Source organism: Pseudoliparis swirei, chromosome 14 (genome assembly GCF_029220125.1).
Source record: "Pseudoliparis swirei isolate HS2019 ecotype Mariana Trench chromosome 14, NWPU_hadal_v1, whole genome shotgun sequence".
NCBI lineage: Eukaryota > Metazoa > Chordata > Actinopteri > Perciformes > Liparidae > Pseudoliparis > Pseudoliparis swirei.
This window is the reverse complement of record NC_079401.1, coordinates 6,326,479-6,345,085: the sequence shown is the minus strand read 5'-3', so window position 1 is coordinate 6,345,085 and position 18,607 is coordinate 6,326,479. Positions and strand designations below refer to the sequence as shown.

The 18,607-nt window shown below is 50.0% G+C and overlaps 1 protein-coding gene across 2 annotated transcripts in view; it reads left to right on the top strand.

Moving 5' to 3' along the window:
• Positions 1–18,607, top strand: part of pard3ba (par-3 family cell polarity regulator beta a) — a 101,910-nt gene that overhangs the window by 51,155 nt on the left and 32,148 nt on the right. For both annotated transcript variants that reach the window (XM_056431005.1, XM_056431006.1), the window contains 3 exons: positions 610–654; positions 7,585–7,800; positions 8,336–8,522. In XM_056431005.1, coding sequence (XP_056286980.1) covers positions 610–654; positions 7,585–7,800; positions 8,336–8,522 — 448 coding nt within the window. The remainder of the gene's footprint in view (positions 1–609; positions 655–7,584; positions 7,801–8,335; positions 8,523–18,607) is intronic.

The window sequence follows — 18,607 nt, the reverse complement described above, 5'->3', positions numbered from 1 at the left end:
AGCCACCCCGCCGTGCAACGCGGTGACATATTTGGCTGCCGGCCATGCCGACTCAGTGTTTATTTTGTATTTTTTTCCACCTCCGAGCCGGCTACAGATGTTTCTTCACAGGTGTTTTTGTGAAGCGGCTCATTTGATTTGCCCTCTCTCTCCCTTTCGGTGTTCTCCCTCCCTCTCGGTCTCTATCGCCCTCCCCCGGCTGTCCGCCGGGGAACCTGACCTCGTAAAAGATGAAAGAAAGATTATTGAAGAGAAACGTCGGCGTAATGAAAAACCCATTACTGTATCCCATGGTGCCGACCCACAGTCCCGCGTTTTATTCTCTTCCTTTTCCTCCCTTTATATTATTCCTCTCATTGTCTCACCCCTATCCGCTCTCATTTTCTCTCACAAGGTGCAATATCGCTCTTTCTTGTGGTGTTTCCTGTGTCCCTGCTCCCTTTTTCATTTCCTCACTCAGTCCGACTCGTCCTCTGTCCTCGCAGGGACTCGTTCCCAGCATGCACCAGCGGGCGCCATTTTAGCCAATTACAGAGCAGCAGGGCGCCGCCCCGTGCCACGAGATCATATGAGCCGCTCACTGTGTGTCTTGTTGTTTCTGTGCCGCAGTCGCTGATGAGAGCAACATGGGATCGCTGGCCGGGCCGAGGAACGGTGAGTACTCGATATGAGCCGAGCACGCCGATTTTCTGTTTTCCTCCCACAATGCAACGGCTAATTCCCCCCCCCCCCCCCCCCCACAAAAAAAGAAAAAAATGGGAAATTCTCATTTTCTGCAGTTTCTGTTTTCCACCCCCTTTCAAACATTTCCTCATAGTTCACGTCCGTCTTGTTTTATTCGAGAGACGTCTGGTGAAAGGCAGCATGTAAAGTCGCGTTTACCGCCTGCTTTCACCGAGAGATCAAACGGAGTATAATTCACTCTCGGTGATTGAAGCACTTTGGGGCTGGAAGGAGCAACGTTGGGAATCACTCCTCTCAGGCACGCCCCTCTCCTGAGTCGCTTCTCCACAGAAGACCTGAACCCAAGGTCATGCACACTGATAATTATGTTAAATACCCAGCGAAATGCTCTCCAAGCATGCGAGCGGCGTCCCAACCCATCGTGTTGTCATTTCCTGTTCCTGATCTACTGATCCAAACTGACGCATATGATGAAATTCATTTATTAATGGATTCCTCTGTGAGAAAAGGGGGCAATCAAGCATCCCGCAGCACTCGCAGCAACCTGTAATTAAGGCTTTCAAACGAAGTTTTAGAATCCATCTGCGCTGCAGCCAGAAGCCTCTGTGCACCAGGGGCCAAATATCGACGTTGAGAGAACAGACCACGATCACGCCGGATCGAACCGCGGCGGCGTTGGCTTCCCTGTGCGGTTCCTCTGGGCTTCGGCGTGAATATAAATCTAGAGGGTTGCAGACGGACGAGTTTTACCGGCTGCCGAAGTCGGGACTCTAATCGTGGAGATCGGCAGCGTCGGTTCACCGCGTCGGTGTTTTTTCTGATGTGGCGACGATGCTTATGTAAGAGAGGAATCAGGATTCTAGTCCTGATGTTGGCTTCCTCTCTGCCTCTGAAAGTACACACACACACACACACACACACAAGCGCACACACACGTACACCGATCTCTTAAATCCACCTGCAACAAGACAACTAAGCCTGTTGCCAGTGGAATACAAATGGCCCGAGCACCCCCGGTGACCTCAAATCCCCCACACTCAGCATTCACACTAGTGTCCTCCTCCTCCTCCTCCTCCTCATGATTTTCCTGCCACTTCTGATCAGCACCCAGAACCCTCATGATATATAAACTGATCCATTTCTCTGCTGCGGCACTCCTTTTTCCTCTATATTTTTTTTCTTCATATTTTCATCTCCTCTCCACTTGACGTTTTCGCTAATGTGTATTGACGGGGCTTTTGCCTGTTTTTTTTCATTTTTGCTGACGCGGTGTATTTGCCCCCCCCCCCCCTTCCTAAATGGCCTCAGTGTTTCTTTATGGGCTTTGACATATTTCATTAGGCGGATGGTCTTAAGAGGCCTGCCTGGCTCCTTTAATCTGGCTAAAACCCTTTTTCTCTGGCTAGAGCGCTTCACTCTCGCTCTCTTTCCCCTCCCTCCATCTCTCTCTCTCTCCCCAACACTCTTCATATTCTCTAGTTTTTAGGAGCTTTGAGTAGTGTGTGTGTGTGTGTTTTTCTTTTCTTCCTATTTCCGCTTTCATCTCTGCCACCGATCTCGTTCTTCCCAGCCGCTTCTCTCTTGATAATTTTCTGCCTCTTCCTCTTTTGTCGCCAGGCTCATCCCCATTTTTAGCATCCTCTCAATCCCAATTCGTCGTCTCTCTTTCTTCTCTCTCTCTCCCTCCGTCTTCTCTTCATGCTCACTCTCATCCTCTTTTCTCTCAACAGGCTGATCCTGTTCTATTCATCATTCGCTCGCTGCTATCTTCACTCCTCTCTCTCTCTCTCCCCCCATCCTCTGCAGCTGTATCTGTTCCAGCCTCATGCGATTACGTGGAACATGCTCCAGTCTCTTGACTTCCCTCCACCGAGCAGCAGCAGCTCTCTGTATGTTTTGTGTGTGTGAGGGAGAGTAATGGACAGATATCCCTTCACTTATCCCCTCATATTTCTCCCTCAGAGTCTAAAATCTCCCCTGGCAGCAGTCTGCCTCCTTACATCACCCCGGGAGCTCATCCAGCACACACACACACACACACACACACACACACACACACACACACACACACACACACACACACACACACACACACGTACACACAGACACACACCAGTGAGCCCCTGCTGTTCCATGAGACGTTAAAACCATCCGGCTTCTTGCCAGCGCTGAAGCCTCTGCTTTGTTTTCTCTTTGTTTGGGTGCTGTGTAACTCTCCTTCTCCCTTGCTCCCTTCTTCCTCCTCCCTTCCTTCGCTTCGTTCTTTGCCTCCGCCGAGTCGATTCGGGGGAATCGGGGGCAATTCTGCTCTATTCACGCGGCCCATGTGTGACGTGTGAAAAGGTGACACGAGCTGCCGCTCACCATCCAGAATTGGTTTGTGGCGTCGCCGTCAATGCAAATGGCATGTGGCCCCCACCCCACACACACACACACACACACACACACACACCCTCCTCTCAGCCCTCATCCATAGTCCGCCAGCCCCCTGAGCTGCCGCAATCCAGCAGAGGTATAGGCAGTAATTATGAAATGGCCTTTCAAGTCCCCTCCGGTCATTACAGCCATTCATCTCGCCGCAGGCCGGATACATACGGCCCCATATGTTCCCCTCATACATCCAAACGGCGAAACCCAATTACCGCGGGAGCAGCGCCTCCGTCCAGCTTCATCATCTGCCCCCTTGATAGAGCTGAGTGCATTCAGACGGCGATGGAGGGATGCCGGGATGATGGGACAGGTCTTTAATCGGAGTGGAGGTTTGATTGGCCATAACATGAATTGGATTTGCTTCCAGTGGCCGTCCAGACGTCTGAAGTGATTTGGTTCGACGTCGAGAGGATGAGAAAAACATTCATAATACGAGGACGGAAGCAATAATGACATTCTGCACGGAGCGGTGGTTAAAGGGATGCGGCCGGCACTCGCCTGTTTCTCTTCTTGTCATCAATCCCACGAAAGGCCCGACGCCGGCCGTGAACTGATCCTGGTGCTGTTGCTCTGCGTGACATGTTTGTTTTGAGTGGATCCCCCGTGCAGCGTTGATGCCGTGTATTTATCCTCAGATGAAAATAGTCCCCGACCGATGCACCGGTCCTCTTGTTTGAGTCGTGTTTGCATGAAACAATATTAGTAAGCTGTTTCAGGAATTTACTGGAGATAAAGTGTCCCCGATGCTGAAGGAAACATGGAAGGAAAGGTGCCTCGGCATTTAGAGAGCTCAACCAGCTCGTATCATGGCTCCACGGGTCATCTTCCTCACTGAGCATCCCTCTTAAGCATGAACATCGTGTCTGACCGCAGACTTTGAGACGTAGAACAATGCCAGACATGCGGGTCGTACCATTGTGCCTTTCACTCTTTAGACACCTCGCATGTTTACACGGGTTTGCTCCAATAAAGCTCTAAACGCCTTTATTTAATATAAGGCGACGCCATCGAGGGACCTGCGTGTGCTCCGGCCCTGGCTTCCTAAAACCCATTCATAAATATTGAGTGAGATTAGATTTGTTCATGTCTATCGTCGTTGAGGATTTTTAGAGCTCCGCTTCCCGTGTAACGGTGTGTGTAATGCTTCTGTTGGATTAAATTCAACAGCCTTTATTGAAAAGGGGCGACACTGAGAGCAGGCTTTCTTTTTACAGGTGTGTGTGTGTGTGTGTGTGTTGTGTGTTGTGTGGAACAGCCGGTCAGACAGCGGTTTACAGGTTTTATTGGCCTGTCCTGAGATTGGATACGAGATGGAAATGTGTGTGTGTGCTTCTGCCTTACATGTGTGTTTGTGCAAGCATATCAGTGAGGTGTGTGTGTGTGTGTGTGTGTGTGTGTGTGTGTGTGTGTTCTCTCCGTACCCAATTTAAAGAACTATGTCCAGAACCAACAAGCCCCTTTTCTCTGTTTGCTAAAGGGTCTCCTTTGCAACTCTGTCACCCTTCTCTCTCACACACACACACACACACACACACACACACACACACACACACACACGTGTGCACACACCTTCTCTGTGCCAACCCCAGTGATTTTGATGGAGGGGGGGGGGGGCACTTTCTTGTAACCGTGGCAACCTTTCAGCCATTGTGCTGCAAAAGCTCCTCGCTGTGAAGCACATTGTCGTCCAGTTGATAGGTAAGTGTTAAGACCCTGCTGAGACTCGGTGGGAGGATGCAGCAGTCTGTGTGTCTGTGTGTCTGTGTGTGTGTGTGAGTGTGTGTGTGTGTGTGTGTGTGCACAACAAAGCCAAATTGAACATAAACAAGACAATATCCTGTTTAATAGTTTGGTGTTTACCGCCCGGTTGATTGGATAGTGTGTGTGTGTGTGTGGGTGTGTGTGTTCATAAGTCTCTGGTGGCGTGTTAGGACTTTGCACTGCACACACACTCTGTGTGGTAAAACCTATCATTTTTGTATTCTCGTGCTCGTTGGGTGAAATAATTAGAGGGTTGTGTGCAGAGAACTTTTATTCACGGTTTGGTAGCAAAACGCACATCTCAGAGCCCGATTATTGTTTATTTTTATTATTATTATTATTATTATTATTATAGCGACAACATGGAGCGGTGGTCGTCCTCGAAGGGCCTGTCAGCGCAGCAGGACCCCACGGCTACATCCCGTCTGCTCGCCGTGTGCACATTCGTGGGTCACACATCTCCGTGTGTGTGTGTCTATGTGTGTGTGTGTGTGTGTGTGTGTGTGCAAGGTGTGGGCTTGTGAGCGGATGTTTGTGGATGAAGTGTAATAGGCGGGTTCTTTGTCTGCAGCGTTTGTTTGGCATTAAGGGTTTTCCTGCGCCGCGTTTCCCAGCAGCCTCCTTGTCCCTCAAAAGTTGAGTAAGTGTTGTTTTAGAGGTTTTTTTTCCCAGCGTAAAGTACCGTTTGAAAGTTTTCTCTTCGTAATGTTCTCACCTCTGGAGTCCGGTGGATAGATTAATGGCACCGCCCTGTATCGTAGCTTCATGTTGTAACGCTGTGTGGTAAACTGTGTTCAAATGTTGTAAAGTTAGACTGCGCCGAATTCAAAATGCAGTTTGGACCAAAACGCCACGCAACAGTGACTAAATGCATGAAGTATTCACCCATAATGCAACAGTGAACTGGTGTGTGTGTGTTGTCAGATCATTCTACAAGGAGTCGTATTTAGATTCCCCCATCGAACTCTTCAGCTCTGTGATTGGACACGACGTCTCCTCTGAAGTTTAAATGCACTTTTTCAAAGAACAGATCATTTTGAAACGCAGTTAAATCGTTTTTGAGGGGAATTTAATGACCATCGGAGCCTTTGAATTGAACCAAACATTATCTTTGTAACAACAACAACAAAGAGAGAGATGTGAGGCGTGTTACAGCTGTGAAGGGCATCGCCGGGGTCCGGGGCCCGTTTGGCGGTGCACCAGCGTCAGTCTGGTGGCGATCCGGCGGGCGCCATGCGAGCGGGTCCGCGGGAGCATCTGCTGGCACAGCGGGCAGCGCTATGTGGTAAACGCTGATTTCACCCTCCGTTGGATGGAGCTGGCGGATGACAGCCACCTCTCCCCCGCTCGTCCACACATTAAACCCTCATTATTCATTTACCTCCAGCCTCGACCGCCTGACACACACACACACACACACACACACACCAGCAAAAGTGTTTCTTCTCCCGTTTCATCTAAAGCGGTCAAGGACACACACCGCTATCTCACCCAGGCAGTATCGGGACCTCTGAATTTGTTCCTTTTCTAAATTCTCACTTTTTGTAGCACACACACACACACACACACACTCTCGCACTGTTTCTCTGTGTATCGTGCAGCGGGGGCGCTGGCAAGGAGCTTAATTCTATCAGGCTGCGAGCTGGATAGCCGTAATTACATTTGTGACACAAATCCTGCCTCTCAAATTGAGCGTTTTATTCCTGAGCCCCCCCCCATTTCTCTATTTATAACCCCTTATTCCCCTTAAATCCCACTTCCTCTCAGAAAGTCAATTTCGGACTTAAAAAGCAGCGACGCTCCCCTCGCTCTCCCACCTCCACCCCCCCCCCCCCCTGCTTCGCCTCCATCGCCGGCTTCAGTTTCTCTCGGGAGCTTTGAAGCCTCTGAAATGACGTTTGGACGTCGTCCCTTCCAGGGAAAAGTTTGTGACTGAAGAAAGAGGACAACAAACAACAGCTGCTTGCGACCCGCCCGGCTGTTTGCTTCACCTCCTCGTTGACGTTCACCTTCTCTCTCCTGTCTTTTCCTCCGTTGTGCCCCACAGCTCCGCCCTCACCTTTGCTCCTCCCCTTTCTCTGCCAGTCCCCGCTGAATCAGACGAGGCCTTCATCCCTTTCCTCCGTCTCCCCTCTCCTCCTCTTCGGAGTCGGAGGTTATGGTGGCAGTTCATCTGCTTTATGCATGAGCCGGTCAGCTCCTCCATCATGCCTGTATTACTGTTCCCCCCCCCCACCCACCTCCTTTGTGTTGCTTTGTCCAGTCGGGAGAGTGTGTGTGAGCTGATCGCTCGGGTTCAAAAGTCGAGATATTAATACCTTTTAAATATTTGTCATGAATACAGATAAGAATCAACTCAAACGTCCTTCCAGGGTTCCTTTATAGTTTCAGAACCGGCGCTGTTGAGACACGATAGAGGGCTGGACCAAACACAAGAAAGAAGAGGTTAAAGAGAAGTTTAAAGAAAAGGCTAAACTTGGCTAAGGGGGGGGGGGGGGTAGCTAAAAGCTTCTGATCTCAATACCCAGAGTCACTTCAAATCATTCAGTCCTATTTCATCATCTCACTGTCGAGGTCCACTTCCCTCCTCCTCCATGACTCCCTTCTCCCTCTCCTCCTGTGATCCATCAGTCCGCCTCATCGCTCACCGTCCCCCCCGCCCTCTTCTCTCTCTCTCTTTTTGTCCCCCCCCCCCCTCCCAACACACAGAGCCCTCCACCGGCGAAGCGATGGGCCCGACCCTGGGCCTCTGGAAGTCCAGCTCCCTGGAGAGTCTCCAGACGGCCGTGTCAGAGGCCAACCAGAGCCGCAGCAAGGCCCAGGTGCCCTTCCACCGGCCGCGGCCGCACATGGTGCGAGGGCGCGGCTGCAACCAGAGCTTCCGCATCGCCATCGACAAGTCCTACGACGGGCCCTCTGAAGACGGTAAGACTTCCCCTGTTAAAAGAGTCTTTCCGGGGCATTGGGTCCGCTTTTCAATTGGACCGTGCACCCTCAGGCTTTATAGCACACTGGCACTCAAGAAGAGCCCGAGGCCTGCCAAGGGCCGGCGCTTAGCCGGAGTGCCTTAATGAAATGCGACATGATTTTTATCCACTCAGCAATTTAGGAGGAGCAACTTTATATCCTACGGCAGCACATTTGTTAATGCTCCACCTTGTGAACCCGCGGACACGCCGAATGTCGCGCGTTTGTTTTTCTCCCTTCAGAAGGTCACACAGATCTGTCTCCGGATGCTTTGAATCACACATTAAGACTTGAATGACTCTCAGACCCTCTTTTTGAGTTCCCCTTTTCCATTCAGGGGGAAGTTCAACTCGGGGAGGTGGATATGAGTGGCGCTAGAGCTCATCCAGCTGTAGAGACGTCCTGCTCTGGGAGAAAGTCTGACCGGCACAGCGATGCAGACCCAGTGACGTGACGTCCATGATGTACCGTTGACCTTCGCCCCTCTCCGCAGACGACGACCTGTCCGACCACAGCTCCAGCTGCGAGACGCCCGCCAGCAGCTCCTCTCGCCAGGGCCTGGACGAGGAGGAAGGAAGGAAGAAGAAAACTAAAGGGAAGAAGAAAGAGAAGAAGAGCAAAGGGAAGAGCGTGGACGACGTGGAGAAGAAGACCAAGAAAAAAGGATTTGGCCTCTTACGGTAGGAGTCCTTTAATACCGGACCTCTGTCACAACATCCGTGGGTGTTTTGTTTTGAGGGGGTTTAAAGTTTCTAGCATCAAGGTGACACTGCTAAGTCAATAAATCAAGCAGCTCCAAAGAGTGACCGTGTAAAAGGTCACCTGTGGGATAAAATGGAGCATGTGATGAGGCTCGTGCTGCTTCACGAACCCCACGGTCCTCGACAGAGCCGTGATTACCTTTGTTCAGGCTCACAGATTTACTTCCTCGGGAAGGACACCAAATACCCGATGCATCCCTCCCTCCTGCACACGGTGGACTTTCGGGTTCATGTGGAAATCAATGGGAAAAACAACTGCCCTACTTTCTCCCGGTTAAGTTTCAACAACTCAGGCTGCCGAGCAGGATTATGGGACATTGGATTATTGGCGAGGAACACAACCTTGGCCGTAGCGGAGGGTATCCACGATCTCTCAATCCGAGCCGCGTCCCGCTGACAGCAGCCGCTCGTCAGCCCGTTATCGACGCATCGCCCATCGCGATTGCGGCGGTCCAATCTTCCGACGGCGGCCCTTATCTATCGGCAGTGACACGGCGTGGTCAGTGTATCGCTGCACTTCCAACACTCGAGATTCAATTAGGCCGCGGCGAGCGATAGCACGCCGGCCTGCAGATGGCGGATAAGAATCCAATCGGCCGCAAGTGTCAAGGGCGGTAATGGAGGAGATGTTCAACGCGGTTAGGCCGGTAGTGGAGAGAAGGGCGAGGCGAAGGACGTGCGCGCCGAGGAGCAGAGGCGCGTGCGAGAGGTCGTAGTCGAGCGTGAGCCGGCCACAGAAATCCGGTCCGCTTGTACTTCACGGCTCCATCTATTACCCACTTCAAGCCGCCGCTGTGTCTCAAGCTGTGTGACAGATTGTGTTTCTGCGTTTGGGAGGTAATCTCTGCGTCTATGCACCACGAGCATACGGCGCCACTTCCTGTTGACTCTGTTTGGACGTGGGTTCTGCCTCCTCCTTTCTCTCCGAGCTCTCTTCAAGTGGGCCGCCTCGAACCGTTGCTGTGACTATCGATCGGCACCGGCCCGTCGTTTTCCTCGATTTATTGCTTCGTCGATAAAATGTCAGAAAAATAGCGGAAGCTTCCGCGCGTAATTTCCCAGAGGCCCGAGGCGGCGTCTTCCAATGGTTTGTTTATCCGACCAAAGTCCGTTTATCATCATGTAAAGCGAAGCGCCGCATTCAAGAGGCACGAGAACAGCATTTGACCTTTTAGTTTAATAAGATAATTTTCTCTCATTCTCTCCATCCCCGTCTTTAGCTCATGCCTACTCTTATTTTGAAAGGGTTACTTGCATGTACAATGATCAATAACACTTAACAGTTGACCTGAAAGACTGATGTGTCAGTCACACAGCTGACAAACCGAAACCGCTTTTCTTTATTATTACTGTCATTTTACACATTTGGGATGCACGTTTTTTGGGGGTATTTCGTGGCCTGTGTGGAATTGTGACGTCTTCACCTCACAGATGACGATCACGTTCCACGCCGCCCAAGTCCGGAGTCTCGAAATGTCGGCAATGTAGGATTAAGTGTGGCGAACGGTGGGGTATGAATAATAATATTGCATTTCTAGGTGAGGGGAATTGATGAAAATGCACTGGATACAATGTTTCTTATCACTCACACACACACACACACACACACACACACACACACACACAGGCACACAGGCACACACCTCCTCTTTGTTGTTTGCAGCTCATCCTTTTGAACTAGCAACAATAGTCCGAAACACTTAAGCCCCTCCCACTATTGTTGAGCCCGAGTGCCTCTCTGCCTTATAAAAAAGCTTTCGGATTGTTGCACCACACACTAGTCTCTCTCTCTCTCTCTCTCGCTCCCTGGCCTTTATCTGGCCGACTTGATCGTCATTGAACGTGAAATATGACTTAATTAGCCCGCGCATTGGACGGTCCAATCTAATTGCCGCTCGCAAATGTTATTTTACTCCAATGGCGGCATTAGGAAAAGGGCAAACTGCACACACGTGACCTCAGTTCACCGCGGCAGCGGCTCGCGCAACAAAAGCCGGTTGAAGCCCGATCCTCGCGGCCATACATATTCAGTGTAGCTGCGGCAGTGTTTGAACATCGAGTTGTTCTTGGCAGCGGCGCATCGCAAACAGCTGGCTGTGAGGTGACCTCTGGAGATCACGCTCGCCATGGCAACTGTCGTGATTTTTTTCGTTTTTTGTTGGTGGTGCTAAATCCACATCGCGGTCGTCTCCATGTGAAGAGCGTCACGTCCACACGGTGTTCTTCTACCTCGGCACAGCTGGTGTGAGTCTGCTGCCGGTTAACATGATTACACCTTCTGGCATAATGCTAGTGCGTCTTTAAAGGTCAGCAATTAGGCATTATTGAGGGCGGGGGGGGATTTTAATGGGCGACATTCACACTACAGTTTAGTTACGTGATATTAAACACGTCACATACGACTGGCCGGCGGAAGGCCTTCACGCCTCAAGCAGCACGTCATGTCAAATACTCCTCATCCTCAGGTGGATTTGCTCGGTTTACGCTCTCACTCGCCCGTGTGTGTGTGTGTGTGTGTGCGTGCGGGGGGATTAGACACTAACGTCCTCTGTGAGTGTCGCCCCTCAACCCGCTGACACGTCCCGCCAGTCGCTCAGGATCAACGTTCAGCCGCCGCCGCCGCCGCCGCCCACCACCACCCCTCCGCTAATTTAAGGGACGGTGAAAGGCGCCTTTAAATTTGAGGATATTTTTTTTATTTTTCTCGCAAATCCGCATTAGCGACGCGATATACATCCTGGAGGAGATGACTAATCCGACGTGGAGAAGCGAGCCAATTAGCGGCGTCCGTTCCGCTCGCGTCCTATCGCGGAGCGGCAGGATGCGCCGGGTTGACTGGCAGCCACCGGTGGGCGGAGCTCTACGGAGACCAACGCCTGGTTGTCACACCCAGGTGGGATTTCCGATGCCTTTTGCTCACTCTTCGCTCCCTTTCCTTGAGCACTTGCTCCCTCCCTCTTTGGAAGTTTTACGATGAGCCCTCCCCCTCCCCTCTCCTCCTGACCTTACCCGTGCCCTTTTCATTTGCCTTCTGCCGCCTTTTTCGTGCCGTTTATACTCGAGTGTTCAATCCTCTCAGTTCCCTTGAATGAACTATTGATTTATCATCCTGCGTGAGACCAGATTAGCTCTCAAGTCCCTCTTGAATTCACACAAGTTCCTGATTATCTACGATTAAGAGCGATCACACGCGCTGCCGGGTCCCGGAGGCCTCCTGCCAATTAATCGGCGGCGAGGCTCGTCGCCTCCCCCGGATTACGGATTCCTTTGTGAGGTTTCCCGTCGCCGGCGCTCTTCTCTCTGTCGTTCCTGTTTGTGGCGAACAAAACCCGAGAAGAGACGCCGGAGCGGAAGCTCCAGGCCGGTGATCGCCGCCGGCGTGTCGGCGATCGGGACTTTCAACGCAGCGAGGAAAGGAAAGGAAAAAGGAAGGAAGGGTAGATGTGAGGCGGTTCTTTGAATGCCCCCCCCCCTTCAATTCAATTCAATTCAGTTTATTTGTATAGCCCAATTTCACAAATTACAAATTTGTCTCGGAGTGCTTTACAATCTGTACACATAGACATCCCTGCCCCAAAACCTCACATCGGACCAGGAAAAACTCCCAAATAACCCTTCAGGGGGAAAAAAAGGGAAGAAACCTGGAGGAGAGCAACAGAGGAGGATCCCTCTCCTAGGATGGACAGATGCAATAGATGTAATGTGTACAGAAGGACAGATTTAGAGTTAAAATACATTCAATGAATATGACAGAGTGTATGAATAGTTCATAGTAGGCATATTCCACGATGGAGACCTCCACGATCCATCAGGCAGATGGCGGTGGGGAGGAGGAGGGCGGAGTCTCAACAGGACAGTGGCGTAGTCATGAGCAGGAATTCCACGACCCAGACGATCCATCAGGCAGATAGGATCTATGCCGTCTCATAGGGTCCGATGACCCCATGAGACGAAAGTCAAAAGGACTTCCGGGAGAAAGCAGAGTTAGTAACGGTGATTGAGAGATGAAAATTCATCCTTAAGGAGAGAAAAAGAGGAGATAGGTACTCAGTGCATCCTAAACGTCCCCCGGCAGCTATAAGCCTATAGCAGCATATCAAGGGGCTGGACCAGGGCAAACCTGATTCAGCCCTAACTATAAGCTCTGTCAAAGAGGAAGGTCTTAAGTCTACTCTAAACGAGGTGACTGTGTCTGCCTCCCGGACTGAAATTGGAAGCTGGTTCCATAAAAGAGGAGCTTGATAACTAAAGGCTCTGGCTCCCATTCTACTTTTTAAGACTAGGAACTACAAGTAGTCCCGCATTTAGTGAGCGTAGCTCTCTAGTGGGGCAATATGGTACGACAAGCTCCTTAAGATATGATGGAGCATCACCAATCAAGGCTTTGTAGGTTAAGAGAAGAATTTTAAAAGTGATTCTTGATTTTACTGGGAGCCAGTGCAGAGCAGCTAGTGCAGGAGTGATGTGATCTCTTTTCTTAGTTTTAGTGAGAACACGAGCTGCAGCATTCTGGATCAACTGAGAGACCTAAGAGATTTATTAGAGCAGCCTGCTAATAAGGAGTTGCAGTAATCCAGTCTCAAGTAACGAACGTGAACCAATTTTTCTGCATCTTCTTGAGACAAGATGTGCCTGATTTTTGAAATATTACGTAGATGAAAGAATGCAGTCCTTGAGATTTGCTTTACGTGGGAGTTAAAGGACAAGTCCCGATCAAAGATAACGCCAAGATTCTTTACAGTGGTGTTGGATGCCAGGGCAATGCCGTCTACAGAATCCACATCACCAGATAATTGATCTCTGAGGTGCTCAGGGCCGATTAAAATTACTTCGGTTTTGTCTGAGTTTAACATCAAGAAGTTGCAGGTCATCCATGTTTTATGTCTTTAAGACATGCTTGAATTTTACAGAGTTGGTTGCTCTCCTCTGGTTTTATCGATAAATATAGTTGAGTGTCATCTGCATAACAATGAAAGTTTATGGAGTGTTTCCTGATAATATTGCCCAAAGGAAGCATGTATAAGGTAAATAAAATTGGTCCAAGCACAGAACCTTGTGGAACTCCGTGATTAACGTTGGTGGTTATCGAGGTCATCGTTTACAAATACAAACTGAGATCGATCTGATAAATAGGATTTAAACCAAATTAGTGCCGTGCCTGAAATGCCAATCGACTGCTCCAGTCTCTGTAACAGGATGTCATGGTCAATGGTGTCGAATGCAGCACTAAGGTCTAACAAGACCAGGACAGAGAGGAGTCCTTTATCTGCTGCCATTAAGAGGTCATTTGTAATTTTCACCAGTGCCGTCTCGGTGCTGTGGTGTTTTCTAAATCCTGATTGAAATTTCTCAAATAAACTATTATGATGTAGAAAGTCGCACAACTGATTTGCGACCACTTTCTCAAGGATCTTGGAGAGGAAAGGAGGTTAGAGATCGGTCTGTAGTTAGCCAATACCTCTGGATCCAGAGTGGGCTTCTTCAGGAGAGGTTTAATAACAGCCACCTTGAAGGAGTGTGGTACGTGGCCTGTTAGCAGAGACACATTGATAATATCTAATAGAGAGCCGCCAATTAAAGGCAAAACGTCTTTAAGCAGCCTCGCGGGATGGGGTCCAAGAGACAGGTAGACGTGTTCAAGTAGAAACCGTTGAAAATAATTGGTCACGGTTGATAGGAGAAAATCCTCCAAATATACACCAGGGCATACAGCGGTTTCCAAGGCCATTCCACTTGAGGACAGATTGGCACTGGTTATGGGCAAGAGATTATTAATCTTGTCCCTAATAGTTAAAATCTTTTCATTAAAGAAGTTCATAAAGTCATTACCACTAAGGTTTATAGGAATGCTCGGCCCACAGAGCTGTGACTCTCTGTCAGCCTGGCTACAGTGCTGAAGAGAAACCTGGGGTTGTTTTTATTTTTTTCTATTATTAATGAGTAATAGGCTGCTCTGGCATTACGGAGGGCCTTCTTATATGTTTTAAGACTATCTCGCCAAACTAAGCGGGATTCTTCGAGATTAGTTGAACGCCATATGCGTTCAAGCTTTCGTGACGTTTGCTTTAGTTTGCGGGTCTGAGGGTTATACCAGGAGCAAACCTCCTTCCTCACTGTCTTCTTCTTCAGAGGGCTATCGAGTCCAGTGTCATTCTCAGAGAGCCTATGGCACTGTCAACAAGATGATCAATCTGGGACGGACTAAAGTTAGACCAGGAGTCCTCTGTTATATTGAGACGTGGTATCGAATCAAATACAGAAGGAATCGCTTTAAATTTAGCTACAGCACTATCAGTTAGACATCTAGTGTAGAAACTTTTGACTAACGGAGTACACTCCGTAGTATAAATTCAAAAGTTATGAGGTTGTGGTCTGACAGAAGAGGATTCTGTGGGAAGACGTTCAAATGCTCAATGTCAACGCCATAAGTAAGAACAAGATCAAGCGTGTGGCCAAAGCTGTGAGTGGGTTTCTGTACTCTCTGACAGAAGCCAATCGAGTCCAACAAGGAGATGAATGCAGCACTAAGGCAATCATTATCAACATCCACATGGATATTAAAATCTCCAACAATAATAACTTTATCGGTTTTAAGAACCAAACTTGATATAAATTCTGAGAATTCAGATATAAACTCTGAATATGGACCTGGTGGCCGGTACAGAATCACAAATCGAATTGGCTGTAGTGTTTTCCAGGTTGGATGTGAAAGACTAAGAACAAGGCTTTCAAATGAGGTGTAGTGTAATTTTGGTTGAGGATTAATTAATAGGCTCGATTCAAAGATGGCTGCTACTCCACCTCCTCGACCGGTGCCTCGAGGAATGTGAGTATTAATATGACTTGGAGGAGTCGATTCATTCAGGCAGACATATTCTTCATGGCTCAGCCAGGTTTCAGTTAGGCAACATAAATCAATGTGATTATCTGATATTAAATCATTCAGTAACACAGCTTTAGATGACAGAGATCGAATATTTAGGAGACCACATTTAATAGACCTATTAAATGTGGTCGCGGGTGTCAAAACTTGTGTTGCCAGGCGCAACGAAATCCCTGTGACATGTTTGTGTGGGCGTCTGAGCCGTGACGCTGAGCTGTGACGCGGCTCATTCGGAGGTGCGTTACCTCATCCCACCGTCGGTGAGGGTGCTGCAGATTTGTTTGATTTCATGGCGGTTCGCTGTCTTAAACAGAGTCTTTATTTATGTTGCTGTTCTCTTTTTGTAAAATATGCACAGGGCCATGCACACGCTCTCCTTTGGATAGACATTAGTACCTCTCTCTCTCTCTCTCTCTCATACTTCATCTCTATTCATGTCTTTATCTATGCATTAATAATAGATGCCAAACTACAAATCACTTTCTTTGCAACACTTGACATGCGCGGGGCTCTCACGGGCGGAGAGAGTGTCGTCTGCAGGCGGACGCGTGGCGTCGGTGCGTGTCCTCAACATTCTTGTTCTTCGAAGCCGTCGCGGCTCTCCACCTTCCACCGTCATTTAAATGCACCGCCCCTTTTGTTCCTTCGACCCGACCCCGGGAAAAGGTTGAAGCGGCGTCAGCGGATCACGCGCTGTCTGACATTCTTCATTTTTGCTTTCATAGTTCAGATTTGTGCACTATTTGCCCCGCCGTCACTCTCCCGCCAGCCCAAATGCAAAAAGCTGCCAAGTGCTCTCCCCGCCGTTGGAGAAGCGGCCTCCTCTGCGACCTCCGTAATTGTAATTTACCAGTTCGCCGCGGAGGCCCAGAGTCGCGGGGCGCTATCGCCGACAGCGGCCGCGTGGAAACAAATTAACTTTTCTTTTTTTGTTGTTGCTGTGTGTTCGCCCTTCCGATCCTTCGCGATGGGCAGCTTTCCCCCGAAATGATGTGCGGCTTTATTGACGTTGATGCGAGCTGTCAGTCAAGTGCGAGCGGGATGGGGAATTGACGGCGGAGATGATGAGGAAATCCTCATGCATATATATCAGCTGATAAAGGGGCCGTCACAACAGGCCCCCCCCCCCATCGCCCCCGCCCACCCCTTCTCTCTCTCTCTCTCCATCACTCACACCTTCCCCTTGAACCATCTCATCCCCCTCCCCCTCCTGCCCCCTCTTCTCGCAGGGCCTTTTATGACGCTCGTCTTTCATGCCCCGGCGACACCTGCCTCCCTTCCCCTTTTTTCCGCAGCCCCGCCGTTTGGCTCCGAGCGCCCTCTCCCTCCTCCTCAGTTTGACCGCGCGGCGGAAGAATTAATGGCTCGGTTCACAGGCTTCAGACGGCTTGTTTACCTTCCGCCCTCCAGAGTTTCCAGAGGTCTGGAAGGTCTGCGCCGTGCACTTATACGAGCTCTCTTGAAACCAACTTCTTCAGCCGGCCACATTATCTCTTACACGGGGATGTAAGGCGCAATCTTCAGGGAGCGGTAATCACGCGCTAATGTCCTCCGGAGTTTTGTTTTTTTTCAATTTGTTTTCAGGAGCCGTCGCATTTCTCAAAGCGGCGGCGATCTCATTTGGGATTATTTCTCATTTCCACCGGTTAGCGTCTGTGACTCGCCCAGCTGAGGAACACGATACCCACGTTTGCAATGCGACGTCTTGCCCTGGAGGAAATTATCCAACGAGACGGTGAGCCGGGGGACTTCCATTTGTCGTCGATCGGTCTCGCGATCCATCGCTTCCGATCGAGTTATGACATCGTGGATTGACCCCGAGGGAGCGGCGCTTTAAAAGCGAGAGACGCAGCCGTATGGTCCGGACGGCTTTCCGGCCATTCGGGCAGCCGACTGTCCATCACTCACCGGCCAATTACAGGTCTTCATTCGGCCACAGGAAACGATCTAATTAGCGTTGGATCTCGGATGCACTCGCGACGTGGAGTGGGGGGGGGGCAGGAAGCAATTACACCTCCGATGGCGATTCTGTCCCTTGCGGTCATCTTCACGTCACGCGTGATCGATGAGCTTCCTCTGGCATCTAACGTCTCATGGCACACACATGCAAGAGAACACACACACACACACACACACACGCGCACAGACCACCTCCTCACGCATCCAGTAAAACACACACGGAGCGCGGCCTCTGCTTTTCCAGCCGGAGAAGGTTAAGTGATTCTTGTCCGAAGGGCCCGAGGAGCCAAGAGTCTAACCTTTCCCGGCGTGCCAGTGGCTCTCATCTGGCGTCCCGCTGACCCGGCCTTTTCCCCGGCCGCCAGCCGGCAGAATGCGAAGAATTTAGGGAAGGAAAAAGAAAAGCGGTCGAGCGTATCCCCCAAAAAAATTGTTCACCTCACGTTAAAAAGACCTGCGATCCTGCTGCATCCTGAACTTTCCCACATGAATTAAAAGGCATCTTTCGTTTGTGTGATGCCGGTGAATCCCCTCTCTCCGCCCCCCATCCCCCCCTTCCTCAGTTACACCAAGCGATCCATCCCTAGAGCTCAACCTGCCTCCTTTTCGCCCCCCCCCCCTCCTTCCCTCCTGCCTCCTCTCTCTTTGCCGCTTCTTCTATCCTATTACCTTTCCTGGCACCCACTCCCCTCCCCTCCCTTTTACCTCTCTACCCTCCACCTCTCTCTCTCTCTCTCTCTTGTCTGACTGAAGTATCAGGGGGACTGGCCAGGCGTTGATTAAGAAAAACATTACACATCAGCTTTCTGGTCCCCTGAGAACCACCTGCTGTGCATTCATTACCGTCTGTCTGTCTGTCTGCCTGTCTCTCTGTCTGTCTGTCTGTCTGTCTGTCTGAGTTTAAGCAGGAATTAGATATGAAAATAAGAACTAACAAATGAATCCTCCGAGCGCATCTCCCTCCCTACATTATTAATACGTTCGAAGAGAAGCTCTTTTAACTACGATTAGCGGCGGGCGGCGCTCTCACACTCTCCCTCTTCTTCTTTTTAAATATTTTTTTCTGTTACATCCGCTTATATCCGCCATTAATGGGAGCTGATTTGGGCCAAATTACGGGGATGCGTAGAGGAAGTCTGATAAATAGATTTAATTATACCCG